The following is a 16,498-nucleotide window of genomic DNA, read 5'->3' on the forward strand; positions in this document are numbered from 1 at the left end:
ATCTTTTTGCCTGGTACCTGCAGAATGGTTGCTGGAACCCCATCCTTTTGTTTGCATAGGTCTCTACTGTAGATGGACTAGTGTCCACTGGGGATGGAAAAATCAGTACATCACAAAAACCATGCAGAGAAGTGAAAGGCACAATCACCATAGATATCAGATACACCAATTTTTAATATATATATATTTATATACTTTTTTTTTCTTTTTTTCTGGGGGGGGGGGGGGGGGGGGGGTCATATACAACACATCAGTAAACCCCTAACCAGTTTAATCATGTGGATGCATCTGGTGTTCAGTTAATGTCTCTAAAGCTGCCATATTTGCAGGGTGCAAAGCGAATAAACCCCCTAACATTCAACCCTTATGTCTGAAACATTAGAATAACAATATTTCTAATAACAATAGGACAAAATACAAGCATTTTTCATCTCATAATTAATCTATGCACTTCCCTTTCCTGTCTCCCTCCCCCCATACTTTCATTCACACTACACCTGTTAAAAGGGTCACATTCCTTTGTTTGTTTCAGTATGCGCACACCAACCCCACCTTTCACTGACCTTTGTTTATAAATCAGCTCAAACCTTCCCAAATCTGTCCTGCTGCTCCCCCTTATCAGTAGCACCCCCACAGGTAACCTGAAGCACAGGCACACCCCCAAAGACAGTCCCCAGGTCACCTGTCCATATCCATTGACCATCAATAGGAACCCCAACAGAGCCAAGGATTTTGGACATTGTAAATGCTGTAGTGACCTCAACACTTCAGTGCCACACCAGTTCCTGTGGAGTGAAGAGCTGGAGATACTAAACTCCTTGGGATGGATTGTTGTGTTGTTGTGTGCGTCTATGCCCATGAAACACACGCACACATTCAATAAAGCACTGAACTGGATGCCTCACTCCTGTGGCATTATCCTGAACCCAGAGACCAGGTGAAACGCCCCCCCAAGTGTCAACACCCATTACACACCCATTGACCTGGCAGACAGGTTTTGTCATGGGACCCTTCAAAACCACCTTACCCTGCATCTCACAGTAAAACAGATATCTCATAGAACAAAATGAAATAAAAACAAGAAGGGGCCAGAGGTGGGAGGAGCAAAAGAAGAGGAGTATAAGGACATTGTGACAGGCCCCTTGCTAACCTCCTATAAGGAAAGGGGCAGGCATCCCTGAGGCACCCGAGCAAATGTGTGCCCTTTGGTCTCCCAAAAGCTCCTTCAAAAATCGCCATCAGGTGAGTCAGAATAGCAACCTTAGAGGCACTGTGGTTTAGCAATCAGAGTAAAAAGAGGGCCAAAGTGGAGCTTGAAGGGAGCCAAAGGGGAGAGGGCCACAGGGAGCCAGCGCTTTCACTTTCCACTGTCCCACAACACACTCAAACAGGGGGTGGGGGTCAATATCACACCTCATGCATACCATTTAGAGCTACCCCACAGTGTCTTTTAAAAGATCAACAGCAATACATAGTCATTCAAAACAAAAAAGAATATATATCTATGTGTCTACAGATTTTTTTTTCAAATTCTACATAATTACTTTACAAGATAAATGGCAGTAACAAGACAGGGAAATGCTGGTTTGTGATTTATTCTAGAAAAAAATAGGATTTTCCATAAAGATAAGTCTAATGAAAACAATAGTCTAAGCAAACTGGAGTAACCTCCCCACCTCACTCTATCTTAACACAACACTTAAGACTGCCACAGGTCATTACCTCTAACTATATAAATCACGTTCCTCTGAAACTATAGGCTATCATTTAAATTTTGATTAAATGACCCCCAATTCCAGGAATCTTGACAGAGGTAAAGACGAAATGATCTGCAATTAACGACAGATTCTCTTCAAAGTATCACCCCTAGGGGGCAATCTTGGAGAGGGTTCTATCTACCTTCTCTGCAGTGGATAGAGTCCATGAATTCAACAACTTTCATTCTATTTGAGCAACCAAGTGAGGCAAGGCGAGGTTTGAATCTTTTGAACCTAAATCATGTGACTAGTCAGCCTTCATACATGCTATCCAGCAGGGAGATTGAAGAAATATATATCCTGAGAACTCTGACTTTGACCTCTTAAGAGCAGGGGTAAAAAAAGAAACTTTAAAATGCAGGAAATTAACTGATAATTCTTAATCTAGATTTTAAAAAATGTCTCTCTTACATGACAACATATGCCTCTCATACACAAATCTCAGATAGGAACAGCACACAGCACACTGCTAGAACTTCAACTCACAAAAATGTAAGACAAAAAATTGCAAACTTACATCCATATTTCATTTTACAAACTTTAGTATATATTCATATACTTCAGCACCATACTTACGCTAAGCTTTTTTGTTACAATTATTATTAAATATATGCATATCTTTTGGGTGGAGGATACTGTTACATTTGGATGTATTATCAAAAAAAGGAGCCATGGGAAAAAAGAGCAACAGGGTCGGTCACATTGTGTCCTGGGAAACTTTGCATGCTTTAACCAAAAGACCAGATCAAAGTAAAACTGATCTGAAAGGAGAGGACATCTGTGAAAGCAGGGGAAAGGGCCTCTGTTTGGCCTTTTCTCCCCAAGCATACCCATAATACTGATGGACAAAGATGCAATTGGCTTCAGTAGGAAGGGTCTTATGTGGATTATGGTAAGGCGGTAACATTGTGCCCATAAGGTTATGGAAATGGTTGTGATTCAACAGCAGAATCTTTAAGTCAAAAGTGGGTGGTGCAAGGGGAAAACAAAGCAAGACAGTGTGACTCCAGGCCCCTGCCCCCCTTGTTTTTCTCAGGTTTCTTATGGTGTACTTGTTTCACAGTGATGCTATGGACCTCTGGTGCTACAAGGACAGACTCTCACAACGAGGTGTTATAATCATATGGACACTAGCCAAAGGCAAACATATTAAACCTAGAAGGAGGTCCAAGTCTCCCTAACTTTGAAAAAAGGGATAAATATTTAGAAAACAAAATAAAGAGCTGCCATCTATACCGTCCTTCAGCTTCTTTTACGTGCCTTATCCCGTAACCCTTTAAAAACATGTTAATTTCCAGACTATTCAACTAAAGCCTTTAGAGATCCCTTAAGCAAAACACCTACTAGTTTACTTAGGTGCAAACAAAGTCCCAATTGTGCTACATGGTCATGATTTCAGATAAAAAGACATAAGGCCCAAACCTTCCTCTCATACGTTCGAGCGCACCGTGAGATTAATCTGTTTTTATTGCATTTCATTATTGCTATACTGATGAGATAGGTGTTACATAAAACTGCCATTAACTGTTCAAAGAGCTACACTACACATTCAGCATCTCCCTTCCTGTCTCAAAATGGTTCTGCTTTACATACGTCCTCTTTAATCTGTTTTCGTCTTGCTCTCACCTTCTTCTACATGCTTTTAACCCACTTTGTTAAAAAAATCTGCCTATGCCCTTGCGTGTCAGGAATATCTTGTTTAACCAATCTCTCTCTCTGGGGTCTCTTCCCTTGGTAACATCAAGGGACTCCAGTATATAAGACCTGAGATGCTTCTACACAGCAAAGATAGAAACAGACAATTCAACTCATTTCACGGTATACTTCTCTTCCTTCCAAAAACCAAGAAATAAAACCCTTTTCCACTTAAGCTTGAAAGCAACTGACGGACCTCCTCTGGATTTATATGGAGACCTTGCCCCAGTGTATCTGAAAAGGACCCTGCCTGTCCGTAATTTATGCACGCATGCTCTCATAGTCAGTGCACATGTCAAGGTAGAATGGTTTGCTGTGTGTCCTCCAGTAAAGCCTGTCCTTGCAGAGATCAACTTGTGACTATGATCTTATCTTGTCCTCTCCAGCCTCTCTCCAAGCCCAGACTTTTTGAGCTGTTTGAGGCACATTTAAAGCACACAGGATTTCATACAGCCCCAGATTCCTTTGATATATTAAACTAGGGCTTAATCAAAATAATTATTCGGTTGTTTTTTGGACGGAATTTCCCTCCACAAGGGGAGAATGAGACGGTTTAGTGAGAGAGACAGTTAAGCATTTATCAGTAACATGAGTGAAAATGGTGTGCACATAACAGTGTGTACCATGTGTTTTCCCTAATGTGACAATAGCAAAAACTACCCAGGGTGGAGAAAAATGGAACTATTAGGGCTATAAAGGAGGGCTTGACAGGTGAAGTGAAGGGAGGAGTAGGTGACGATGATGACTCCAATGGTAGAAGGAGGTGCAGCGGGGGTGTTAAGGTGTGGGGTGAGGGTGTCGTAATGCCCTCAATGTAAACAGCACCCCCCTCCTAGCACCTCAGTGGCTGTAGCTGCGCTGGCATGGCTGATGCAGGAAGGTCCCACGGGCGTGGGCGGCGTGGCGGGGGGCGCGGTCCCGCACCCAGTTCTGCCGCTGGATGCGGTTGCGGCTGAGGTGGCGGCGGTCGACCCGGGCCTTGGCCCGCTGGACACGGGTCACCTGGGTCACTTTGGCCAGAGCTCCGGCCTGGGCAGCCGTGCCTCGGGTGACTCTGCGATGCGTGGCGTTCTGCACAGCAGGTGTTGCCGGGTCCGTCCCAATGCTGAGGGCCCACCAGAAGGTGAAGCGGGAAGGAGTGAGGGAGTAAGAGAAAGGAGAGAAAGATGGCAAAAAGGATGCAGAGAGAACAACATTTGGTCAGAGGTGAAGAGGAGAGAAGAATGAGAGGATGGGATGATATAAACAGTTAGTGAAGAAAAGGGAATAGCAAAACAAGGCAATTTAATTCCACAGTCAGTAAGACAAGGTCAACTGCTGTGACCAGCTCTGTGACCACTCTCACCTCACACTCGCGGCCAGGCTAGCTGCGCTCTCCTCGACAATGGACAGGTTGCTTGGGGACACGTAGACGGACATGCTGGGGTGCTCGATGAGTAGGTCCTCCATGGGGCTGGTCTCAGCGGTGGCCCCTTCTGCAGTGAAACAGGGGGGAGGGGTGACAAACCAGCTCTCATCCATACAGCAGCGCTCGTGGCCACTGCTACAGTCACTCCGAGAGCCTGGGGAAACCGGGGTGGAACCGCGCGGAAGTGGGGAGGGGCCGGACAGCACCGCCCTGTCCAATGACCCATCGGGCGAGACAGGGGAGGAGAGATCTACTGCTCTCATCCTACCAACTTTAGTCCTGTAGCGACTGCACGGGGGAGAGGCCTCTGTCCGTGAGGGCCTGCATAGCTCCACTTCCGAACAATCACTGTGGGGCAATGAGTGTGATGGTGCTGGTGCCTCAGTTCCACCCTCTCCCAGCTCTACCCAATTGCCTTCCCCTGAGCGAGGCAAGGCAACATTCCCAGTGACCAGCAGGTAGGGAGCATTCATACACACCAGTGCATTTTCAGGAAAGGCAGGGGGAGAATAATCATGCAGGCGTGGAGTGTAAGCGTGATGGAAACACACACACACCAGTGTAGGAAAGTGAGAGGATTCAAATAAAAAGGGAGGGGAAGAAGAGAAGATACACAACACAGAAAATAAAAATAGCAATCATTAGTTACTGCGAAGCCCTATGTTTTCACTTTGACACATGTCAATAACAGATTCTGTCTCCAACTCTGAAACTACAGGCAGCTGTTTTTTTTTCTTTGGGATGATAATTGAATAAAATAAATAAAAATAAATAACCTCTAGAACTGGGTGCCAGCTCTATAAATAATGTCTTAACTGTCATTGACTACAACTGTGGTAAAAACAAGCTAATTTTAAGGGGAAATTAAACAATGAAAATCCAGATATGGAAAAAGGTGGGTCAACCACCATTTCATGGGCCAACAACGCACCAGCTCCTTATGCTGTGATCTTTCATTCCCATTTTGATGGAACTGGAATACATGTTTATCTAATCAGGGCTTAGGCCACAGACAAAGGTGAGAGTGCCTGCAGGGTCTGAACACAGCTAGCGTAGCACAGATATGGGGTGGGGGGCAGCCCTTGCCAGATGTCTGAGTGACACTCACCAGGCAGGTTGACCAATAGCCAGCCTTCCTCATCTGCGTCAGTCACGCTTGGCTTGGGCCCCTGCAGTTCCGTGGACACATCTTGGACCTCTCCAAAGAACAGGCTGCTGAGGCGCTGGAACATGGCCGGACCAAAGGGTCTGATGCGGGATCAGGCTGGGTTTTAGGGTGGTCCTCGGGGGAAGCTGCCTTTTTTAGGTTTTTCAAAATCTTTTTGTTGGACTTTTTTTTTGTCTTTTTGTTGTTTCACCGCGAGTAGCAGGGCAGGATCTTCACACACGTTGCCTTGGCCGTCTCACTTCCACTTCTCACACTCCTGGCCCTTCTTGGTCTTGTTGGCAGAAAGTCTCAGCACAGCCAAGCGGCTTGTGTAGTGCAAATGTAAGGTTTCACTTGGTATTGGTGCAAAGGCCTGTTTGAGTCAGAGATGACAGACAAAAAAAATGGCATTATTTACAAGTTATATTCTCATACATACTAGATTACAGATGAAGTGATGCACAGTATAGCTTTGAAAGAGCAGATCAATCCCTTTTTTACTTCTGCTGATCTAGGTATATGTGCAACTGCTAAGACTTCTCTTCTTATCATTCTCATCACATGTATGTTTCTGCAGCTGTGCCACATGGCTCAGTTTTGGGGGCAGTTGTGAATTTTTCTCTCCACTTGCTCCCTGAATTCTTTAATTAAAATCATCAGCTTTATTTTAACTTTTATCTTTTCCCTGTTACAATTTACAGGTTTCTGCTTCTGCTTTCCAAATCTGATCCCCTTCATGACTTCCATCATCCACCTCTGGTGTCTTTCAGGTAAACACCTTTATAAATTACAAACAAGTTACTGAAAAATCACTCTAAATTCCTCTGTCATTCCTTCAATATATTATCTTATATATATCTTTTGACTCGCTCTTGCTTTAACCTTTAACCTTATATGCAAGATCACCAATATTAGTGAAAAAGGATGATATTGCACCACATTCAGTGGCATAAAAGGACAATGAAAAATGGGGAGGAATAATGTGAGCTAGTATGTCATTGCTCCAAACCATAAGCGAAATCTGATATAGCTCTTTGATGTTATTACTCAGCGTAGTAGTATGATGCACATTAATATTACTCTTATGAATCATGGGTTACCATCATGTGTACACTAGGATAAAAAGTAAATCTGCTCTTACTGTTTATTGGTTGGCTCTAGGAGCACACTAGTATGTTCTTTGTATGCTGCTCATTAGGATAGTTGCTATGCACTATATGTATGCTAAAAACTCTACTGTTTTAACATGCTAACAGCTTAGCAATGATTTCAGTCTGATGCCTCTACACTGTGCTATTGGCTATTTTCTACCTACTCTTTTATTCTTGCTATTCCTGTGATATGTCTTAAACCTTGTAAATCGTTTTGGATAAGAGCAACTGCTAAATTAATAAATATTGCATGCAAATTAATTTTGTTTAATTCTAATTCTTCATTCAGTGTGTGGTACAACAGTGAAAAAATAAACTGTTGCGCAGTGACAGTGGTCCCATGTGAGATGGTCAGGACCTTGAGAGATTGAATCTGTGTGGTCAGACTACTATTTCCTCTGAGAGGGAAACTTGTGACCAGACCAAAAAAGACATTACAAAAGGGAAAACTAACAGAAAACTCTGTGTCCTTTTATGGCATGTTTCCATAGATAATTAGATTACTTTTTTCAGGAAGCCATTTTCTCAGAGGATTATGAACATATAACAGGTTTTGCCTCCTCTTTCACACAGAATGTAACAAGGTCTATCTAATTATTATGACATTAATTACACTCATTGTTTAAGAAAGGAATATTCTTCTGATTATATTGGGGCAGCTAATCCTGTTTTATTCATTTTACTAATAATAATATTGTTTGAGGCATGAATTACATTAGGATGCAGGCCTTAATTACATTCAACAGTCCATCTATTATACTATTATCAGATGAACATCATGTAATTGGGGTAAACATAGGCAGCAAGTTCATATCTGTTGTGCTTGAGAATGAATGATCTTGATCTGTTATCTGAAGGGGTCAACAAAGACATGCAATCTGCATCATAACAGTAGTTTGTCAATATCCCTTATTAGCACCTATGCTGGCTACCGTGAGATGTCCACTGTGAGTGTGCAAGAACAGGCCTCCGTCCAATCCATGTGTAAACCTAGGCTTTTGCACCCGGTGAACTGCAACCTGCATCTGTGCCAACCCACATCACAAGATCTGACTCATGCATGGGAAATGAATTCAGCATTAACTAGCCCTGATGCTGTGCAGATATGTTTTTGTCCCGAAATCGGATATGACGCAGAGGCGAATTCCATTCTGTATCCCCCGAGCTCAGGTGACAGAGCTGAGAGGGCTTTGGTAAGTCTAAACTTTAAGGTGTCAGGGATCAAAGCTCCAAATGCACTCATTTTTTAATCATACATTCCAGAGTGGTATCAGAGGATGAAAACACAATCGGGTGCTCCGTAAGGGGTCAGAAAGCTTTCGTTCGGAATGTTAAGGGACATGGTGCACAATGTTAAGCGCTAAAGGGCATCTTGGATTCCACGGAAATTTGAGGGATGGACGGAGGGCTAACTGCAAGTTCTCTGGCACATCACACAAGCAGAGCACTCTTACTCTATCCCCAGCATTGGTTTGCCAGCATGTTGTGATATGGTCACCTTGCTTTATTATAATTTGTTCATTTTGACAGACACATCCAGGCAGATGCCTGAAATGTGTATTAAAATGCACAATTCAAAATAAAATTGCAGTTTTTAACAAAACTAAGAGTTGGGTTTTACTTTGTCTCGTTTACGCAATACGGAGCTTGCGTGCCTAACACTGAAAACTCTGTCCCTGCCAAAGTACAGAGGACAGAAGACACACACAGAGCTGCCAGTCTCCTGTTTACACCATCGCTGCTACACTGATGTGTCATAGTCATCAGTATGGCATTTAGGTCCATAAACTCTTCACTCCACCACCCGAGGCATCTCCTCAATGTGGTTCCCCTCTTCATTGTCTTGTTTCAAGGGAAAATAAACTATAACCTATTACTAAATCAGGATTAATTAAATAGTAATGCACATCGATAAGGCTGTAGCCCTTGTAACAGCCTAACACAAAAAAACTATTTTTCTTGTTTATGCCTCTATTATGTATTATATGCATTCTGAGCACAGGAGTTTAGGAAAGGTCATTATTTCTCACACGGATCCCTCAATTGCCCTAAAAAGTACCGTTTATTTAGTCTCTACAGAGTAGATTTGTGTTAAAGGGGATCTCCATTCTGTTCACAGTAGAAAACACACCTTTCAAGGGTGTCTACAGTGCATAACGTTGTGAGAAATTTCAAGTGAATCCGTAGGGAAGCACAGTTCCCAACAGCACCAATTCAAAGCATCAATTCAAAACCTGAACCTGAGGTTCAGAGTCCAGTTCTGCACCACATTATCTTTTCACAGAAACAAAGAAACAGGTCTGTTAGGCAGGCAGTCACTTTGATTTTCACACGTGGTGAAGTAGTGAATCTAAACAAATTCACTTGGGGATGCTGCTTCTTCTGCTGAGCCCCATTGTCAGGGTCCAGCTGCCTGGGAGCGCGTGGGGGGAGGGGCAGCTAAATACGGCCACTGCTTAGGAGGAATCAGGCCTTGCATGGTCTGAGGAGGAGTCCACCCATGAATAGGGAATAATGCAGGCAGACTCCTGTGTATCACTCTGAGGCGCTCTCCAATCATTGGGGGACACCCTCCCCTGGCTGACATATGTGCGGCCTCTTCCCCTTATTATGTCCAGGCGGCTGACCCCATCTGACCAAGCGCAGTGCAGCCATGAATTATGCAGTGAAACTCCTATGTCATAGCACTCATACACAACAAGTCCCATGTGACCTGGCCAGGGCCGTGCTTAATAATTCAACCCAAAACTCAGACGCAATTGACTTCCCCAGACAACGATGCCAAAATTATTTATATTTTGGAAAGATTCTATATTTTGCTTGTTTGACTTGGGCACTGGAAAGGTCCTCGGGTCTACAACAGACATTTTATTTTAGTCCTTCTAGAGGTGGGATTCCATGCAGCATAAAGAGGCTAATTGTTTTTTTTTATTATTAAAAAAAGAAGCAACCCCCACTTCAAGTGAAATGACTTCAAAATTTTGCTGATTAAACTCTTTAGTGTTTTGTAGGACTTTTCATACAGTTTTCATAAGGGAATACAGTACAAAATACTTGTTTGCAAAATTGTGGATGATTACGTATCCCTCACACTAAGTCCTGTCATGGAAAAGTTTCTGTGCGCTTACTGAATGCAATGGAACATTGAGTCCATCTGGCTTGGAAGACACGGTATGTACTTTCTGAAATAGCACCGCATCGGACAGATAGAGGTAAAAAAAAACAGATACTGAGATGTGTGCGTGTGTGAAAGAGAGAGAGAGAGAGTTTTGGACTGCCCCCTTGGCCAGTGGCCATGGTGACACTGACACTTGGGCCACACGACATATGTCAAATGACAACACCTTCTCCCTCAGAAAACAGGGACACTGGCATCTGGAGCCTGCCTACGATGCAAATGATTCCATTCTGATATTAATCAGAGATGAGCCCTAGGATTAGAACAGACAGACAGAGCACTTCTCCACCTTTCTTCTCTTTGTCTGAATCATTTCATCATAATTGGACTCCATCATACTTTATTTGTGTGAGGGAGTTGTTCTGAGATCCATGAGCTGCATGATCGTATGCAACACAAAAAAAAAAAAAAACTACAGGGAGAGACAATCCCTCCACAGGCTGACTAGTAAACAATTATAAATGCCTCATTATCATGTGCTTTATGCCAACAAAACACAAAGCCTTCTTCTATTTCTGGCGAGGCTTGAGCCCGGAGAGTCTGGTTTGACCTTCACCTATGGTCACATTCAACCTAGTCTCATTGCTAACACTTGGCAAGGGAGGTAGTCACTTGATCAAATGTCATCTACTGCAAAGAAATTGGTTTTGCGCATTCCTGTCGATTCCCGCCAGCTCACCCAGCAATAAAACTGCATGGTGCCACACTAGTGTGGAGCAGCGAATGTAAAAGCCAAATAAATCTGAACGAGTTGCAGTAGAGTTGCTTTGCATTTCCACACATCTCCCTCATTCCTGGATCTGTGGGCAGAGGGAACTATGACATCACTGGTGAAAACATGAATCCCTCTTTCATGAACCACAACTTCCTTTGCCTCGACCCACACACTGTTAGGGTGTGGTGTGCATTACTTGTTGCAGTACATTCCTGCTGTCATTCATATTCTGTAGATAACTATGTTTAGGGTCAACAGTACCTTGAAGCTACCTTAATTTGGTCACAGCAGTGCAATACAGAATTTAAACCTTAGAAAAATTAAATATTTCTCTTGGGTCTTGGTGTTATCACTTTGGTTTAATAAGATTCACCATGGCTACTAAGCCGTGACAGTCACAACAAATATTTCCCCAAAAGATCAAGGATGTTATCATCTGCTCTATCTGCTGAGGGCTTGGCAGATTCATTTGTAGTAGATGCTGTGACTGTGTGAGTAGGCCATAACAGGCTCCACAAACAAAACTGTACAAATCAATTTGACAAGTAAACATTCTAAAGACAAGCTTGCACAGTTTTCTAAACATAACATTTCCCTATGTATTCTCATGGAAAACAGTTGCACAGATAAAAATATCAACTGCAGAAATACATTTTTTATCTCATTGCATGTAGATAAAGATGTATATAAGAAAAGGGAAGAAAAGGCAGGCCTTATCAAAAACTATTTATGTGTCATTTCAAAGGAAGACAGACTGCGATAGTACTATGGGCCTTAGTATGTGATCTGACACGAGAACAATACTGCCAAATGTGAGTCAGAGGAATTGGCTATTTACTGAATGCCTTAACAAGATACCTCATCCTGTTTCTGAAGCAAGAAAACAGAGTGATAACCATAAATCTCTATGCACTGTTTATGGACTTTAATAAGATTATATATTATGATTATATATCTAATTTTTTCCCAGTGTAGCAGTTTTTATTTTGAGTGGTCCAACACTCTCAAAGAACCCACAAACTCACTCGAAGAAGCTGCAGCACAAAACAGACCAGACAATTGCCAGTTAGGTTTGGGGGATAGGCATTTATCATGACCTTGTTTTCATAAAACCACAGGATCTGTGTAACACTTCCTTACAAGGACATGCTGAGTACACATCAAACTCAGCCTTTCATCTGTAATTTTCCTTGGAACAAATGGTTAAATAACCTGTCGTTGCAGCTCCGATCTAAGTAATAAGTCTCAGTTTCTGCTGGCGGGTTCATGTGAAAAGATCACTTTATATTTGGCATATTTCAAAAATAAACGTCGAAATCCGCCAGGCTTAATGATGACTGACAGATGGGCTCCGTGCACTGGGACGAAGTGAATCTGTCGCACTTAGGGCTTGGTGTCAAAGTGGGAGGGACAGCTGAAGTAGAAGGTAGGAGGAGCTTTGCAAACAAAAACAAGACTCGTATGCGTCGTATGACGACATACTTTGACGTCACCGAGGCTGCTATGGCCCAGCCTACCTTAGTCGGGCTGAAGGGAAAATATTTCAAAAAAGGATAAAGGAAAAAATAGGACGCAGCGAAAAAATAAGTGTCCACAAAGAAAGTGGAAATTATTGTACACTAAACGTACTCTGCCTTCAGCGAAAGCAGACTGGGGCATTATAGACTCTCGTATCTTCTTCTGTATTCGTCTTACAGATGCAGACCCAAAAAAAATGAAAAGGAAGAAAAACACTGCAGTCTATAGGTGCACCATCACTATCAAAAGACAGTGTTTACATTTGACGGCAGCATAGATTACGTTCAAATTATTTTTTTTTTCCTTTGCTGTCTATTTAAAGTGAACTAAATCCTTGAAATAAGTCCTTGTCGAATGCAAAGGCTAAATATTAATAGTCCGTGCAAGCTAAACGTCCGTTCAGCTGCTCTAGGAGAGCAAAGGGGTCAGCGCAATGACAGATCGACAGTACGAAAATTGACGTGGGGGAATCGATTGATCCACATATAGTGGTTTTCCCGTACAAGTATGAGCAATGTAGCAATGTATGAGCAAACGGACAACACCGCTTTTTTTCCAGAATAAAAACGCAAAGAGAAAATGTATCGTTGCCATCTCCCCGTCCTATTCCGTCCGATGCTAAACCTTCCAATCAGTCAATTCGAACGAATATGTTCGAACGCTTAATTGAAGCTACATTCCATTGTTACTTGTACAGCACTATCAATGAAATATGAGTTCATTAATTAATGATCGATAATGCAAGACGCGTTTACACAGACACACCATAGCCTTGTAGTCCATCATTACCGTGTAAAACGGGCGAATGAAGAGTATGCATTTTATTGGGAATCCCATACAAGCGATATTGTGCAGGCTTTGTGTTTTCTTTTGTGTAATGCATTTGTGAATATGTTTTGTATGTACCAACAGTACGTGTGTAACAGCAATATCTACAATGTGAACTGCTTGTCCTTTGTTAATGTTCAATACACTATTGGTATTTCACAGTGTAACTGTTTTTTTTTTCTTCCTCAACAATGCAGCTGAATACGGTGTTTTCTTGCAGAATACAAAAACGTCTTTGACAAGTAATGTTACAGTTCGATTTGGTGAGAACATGTAAACAAATCAAGAAAAATATTAATGGAAATTATACTGATAGCTTACCTGCCTTCGCAATGTTTTTCAAGTTGTAAACGCGATGATTACAAATTTAAAATAATAAATCTTAAAGCACAGCTTTAGGCAGCCTTTAATTGAGGTAGTTATTACACTATAAAAAATAAAAACGCTTTCTTCTCAGAAGAAATACTCCATGTAAAACTGCATTTACGCTGCTTCTGTTTTCCACAAAATCTGCAGTTTTACACTTGTTTTCTTCCTGCAGATTTTTCTGCTGTTATTGCTGCGCCCAGCTGATCCTTGGATCAGAATTTAGAACATACCAAACAGCTGATCGTGAGATCACAACGCTCGTAGTAACGCCCTGTCTCCGCCCACTCGAGCTGTTGAACCAATGGGCGTTTTACACAAGCCACGGACTGGACTTCAAGTGAAAAGATGGGGGTGGGGAGACTGAGTTGTCATCTAGTTCAGTGAATAGGGCAATTCCATATGTCGTAATAAGCCCAAGGAAGCCATTGCAGTGCTGCTTGGGTAAGACAAATCCTTCATCTTGATTTAATGTCAGCGTTCATTTATTCTTCGTTAAACTGAATACGCAACATCGAAGTTCCATTAAGCATCTTAATTTCGTCCAAGCAAAAACATACCTTATGAACTTTTTCTATTTGCTGGAAATTTGTTTTAGTCAAAAAACATCTTTAAAAAAGTATCACAAATCACAATTAAAATAAATACATCATTATCATCACACAGACAACATGACAACTAAGCGTCTGTAATGGCAACTTAAAAATACAAATAGAACACACATTTTGTGTAACCAAATTGTAACATTAATAATGCCATTTTTTCTGATTCTCGTCTAAAATAAATACAGCTTTGTAATTTTGTTTACAGTGATAACTCCAATATAACACACTAACTGGCATTCTAAACAAAGAGTTTTCAGGCAATCACGTAACCTATCTTAACTTGTTTCTCTACATGTATAGTTTGATCAGAAATTCCTTACATAACAGTTCACACCATAGTATTCTGGTATTTTTGGTTACATTGTGATGCTCTGAAACCTATAACCTATCCAGAAAATTCTAAAGACAAACAAAAAAAAAACCTATCAACCTCTTTAAACTGTTTTTGTACATAGTTAAACGCCTAATAATTTCTCCTCTTCCCTTATTTCAGTCTTTCATAACTGGGGGGAGCTTCAACCGCTGCAGAGGACAAGAAACTGTTGAGACAGGATCCAGGCAGAATTCAATGTTTAAGCAACCAATGTGGCAGTGGTCAGCTTTGGTCTCGTGAGAGCCGAGGTTCCTAGCTTTCTGGTGCATTCCACCCATCATTTAAAAAGCTAAGAGGTGTCATCAGCCGTCATTTTAAGTCACCTTAGCTTAGCTCCACCCCCTTCCTCATATGGAGTAGGGAACTGTTGCAGTGGTTATTGGACCGCCACTGACAGGACAGTAGTTCTCACCTGATCTCCTCCCTACATGCCTCCCCTCCCCTTCACCAGGGCTGAGCCAGGCTCCATATCCCTGCAGCGGCCATAGAAGCTGAAGGTGACTGCTAATGGGATTTCGTCAGGCCAGGAGGGAGGGCCGCGGGTGTATTATTACCTATTACCGGAGACAGGGCAAACTGACAAGCTCAATATGACACAGAGACATTTGACACTCTCAAAGAAGACAGAGTATCACGCTGTCATCTCTCCCCAGGGCCGCACGGGAAATTGCTTAGAGGCCTGTCAGTGCTCGGCTAAGGCCAATTACACCTGGACGTTGGATAATGAAGTCCAAAGCTTGCTGTGGAAGTAGAGAGACTGAATTTGCATGAGGGAAATGAGGCAAGTCATAATGGCCAAAGAGCTATATTTTCATCTCCCTTGTGGATCACAAAATGTGTGAATTCCATTTACTAATGTAAAATGGAAAAAACTTGAAACATGATGTGTGTTAATGGGCCTTTGGCTCCACAGCATAGGATGGACAATAGGTAATTATCCTGCAAATTGCACACCCCTTCACACCATCCCTGTATTGTCACCTCACTCCCTGGCTGCTAAAACTCCTGGTTCCTCTACAAACCTGTTTTTCTGTTGACAAAACATTGTTCAGCCTCACAGACACTCCCACCCCGACTCCTGGCTCTATACAAAGTCATGCTTCTGCATTTTTGTGTTCAAAAACTGCTAGGTGGTCAACAGTTTATCTCATAATGCTTTTCATTCTCTGGCCATTGCTCTCGCCATCTTCACCTTGGTTTCAGAGTTCTGCATAGCAGACATCCTTGGCCTAGAAAAGAGAGATAAAGCTTAAATATTCACAGAACTACATTGGCAGTCACCAACCCCTACAACCCAGCTGTGAGAATTGGATGTTATGAGTCAATGTGTTTTTTTGACATCTTGAGATGACATTCTGGAGGTGATGTAAACATTCACTACATATGGCCCTACCACAGACAGCTACATACTGACATAAAAGCTTAATTTGTAGATTCTCTTGAAGAAGGCCCAGACTTGCATAATCCTCAGCTTTTTAAAATACATTTTCCTTTTGCATTTCCTCCCAGTTTCATCCCAATTTGGTACTGTCAATTACACACTAGCCTTATTCCACCACAACAACCTGAGCGCTCACACAGGAACACTGGACATAGCGAATGCAGCCCTCTGATACACTTGCACACCAGCAGTAACCCTTCTTCACACCACAAGTCACCCAGCTCACTACAGCAAAGTAAGCACCAACGGGAGGATGGGCGCGGCGTTGCTGATGTAGTAACCTGCAGGCGCCTGGCGAGCTGCAGGGTGTCTGAAA

At 42.4% G+C, this 16,498-nt stretch overlaps 1 protein-coding gene across 2 annotated transcripts; it reads right to left on the reverse strand.

The window, feature by feature from the left end:
* Positions 1-220: 220 nt before the first annotated feature.
* Positions 221-13,970, reverse strand: LOC118780765 (tumor protein p53-inducible nuclear protein 2). 2 transcript variants are annotated; one of them, XM_036533444.1, is made up of 4 exons: positions 13,719-13,970; positions 5,969-6,380; positions 4,798-4,927; positions 221-4,557 (listed from the first exon to the last, which is right to left on the reverse strand). In XM_036533444.1, exons 2-4 carry the CDS (start codon positions 6,090-6,092, stop codon positions 4,293-4,295), a joined length of 519 nt encoding a protein of 172 aa, XP_036389337.1. In that variant the 5' UTR covers positions 6,093-6,380; positions 13,719-13,970; the 3' UTR covers positions 221-4,292. The 2 variants fall into 2 exon arrangements, with proteins under 2 accessions (XP_036389337.1, XP_036389336.1); XM_036533443.1 differs by having other exon boundaries at positions 4,798-5,281.
* Between the last annotated feature and the right edge of the window lie 2,528 nt (positions 13,971-16,498).

Source organism: Megalops cyprinoides, chromosome 7 (genome assembly GCF_013368585.1).
Source record: "Megalops cyprinoides isolate fMegCyp1 chromosome 7, fMegCyp1.pri, whole genome shotgun sequence".
Taxonomy (NCBI): domain Eukaryota; kingdom Metazoa; phylum Chordata; class Actinopteri; order Elopiformes; family Megalopidae; genus Megalops; species Megalops cyprinoides.

Excerpts from the sequence above, each read along its gene's own strand:
- LOC118780765 (XM_036533443.1), bottom strand. The coding sequence starts at position 6,092 with ATGTTCCAGCGCCTCAGCAGCCTGTTCTTTGGAGAGGTCCAAGATGTG. Across the intron at positions 5,282-5,968 it reads GCTATTGGTCAACCTGCCTG|GGGAAGGCAATTGGGTAGAG; the intron begins GTGAGTGTCACT and ends TGCCTCGCTCAG. Across the intron at positions 4,558-4,797 it reads AGCCTGGCCGCGAGTGTGAG|CATTGGGACGGACCCGGCAA; the intron begins GTGAGAGTGGTC and ends GTGGGCCCTCAG.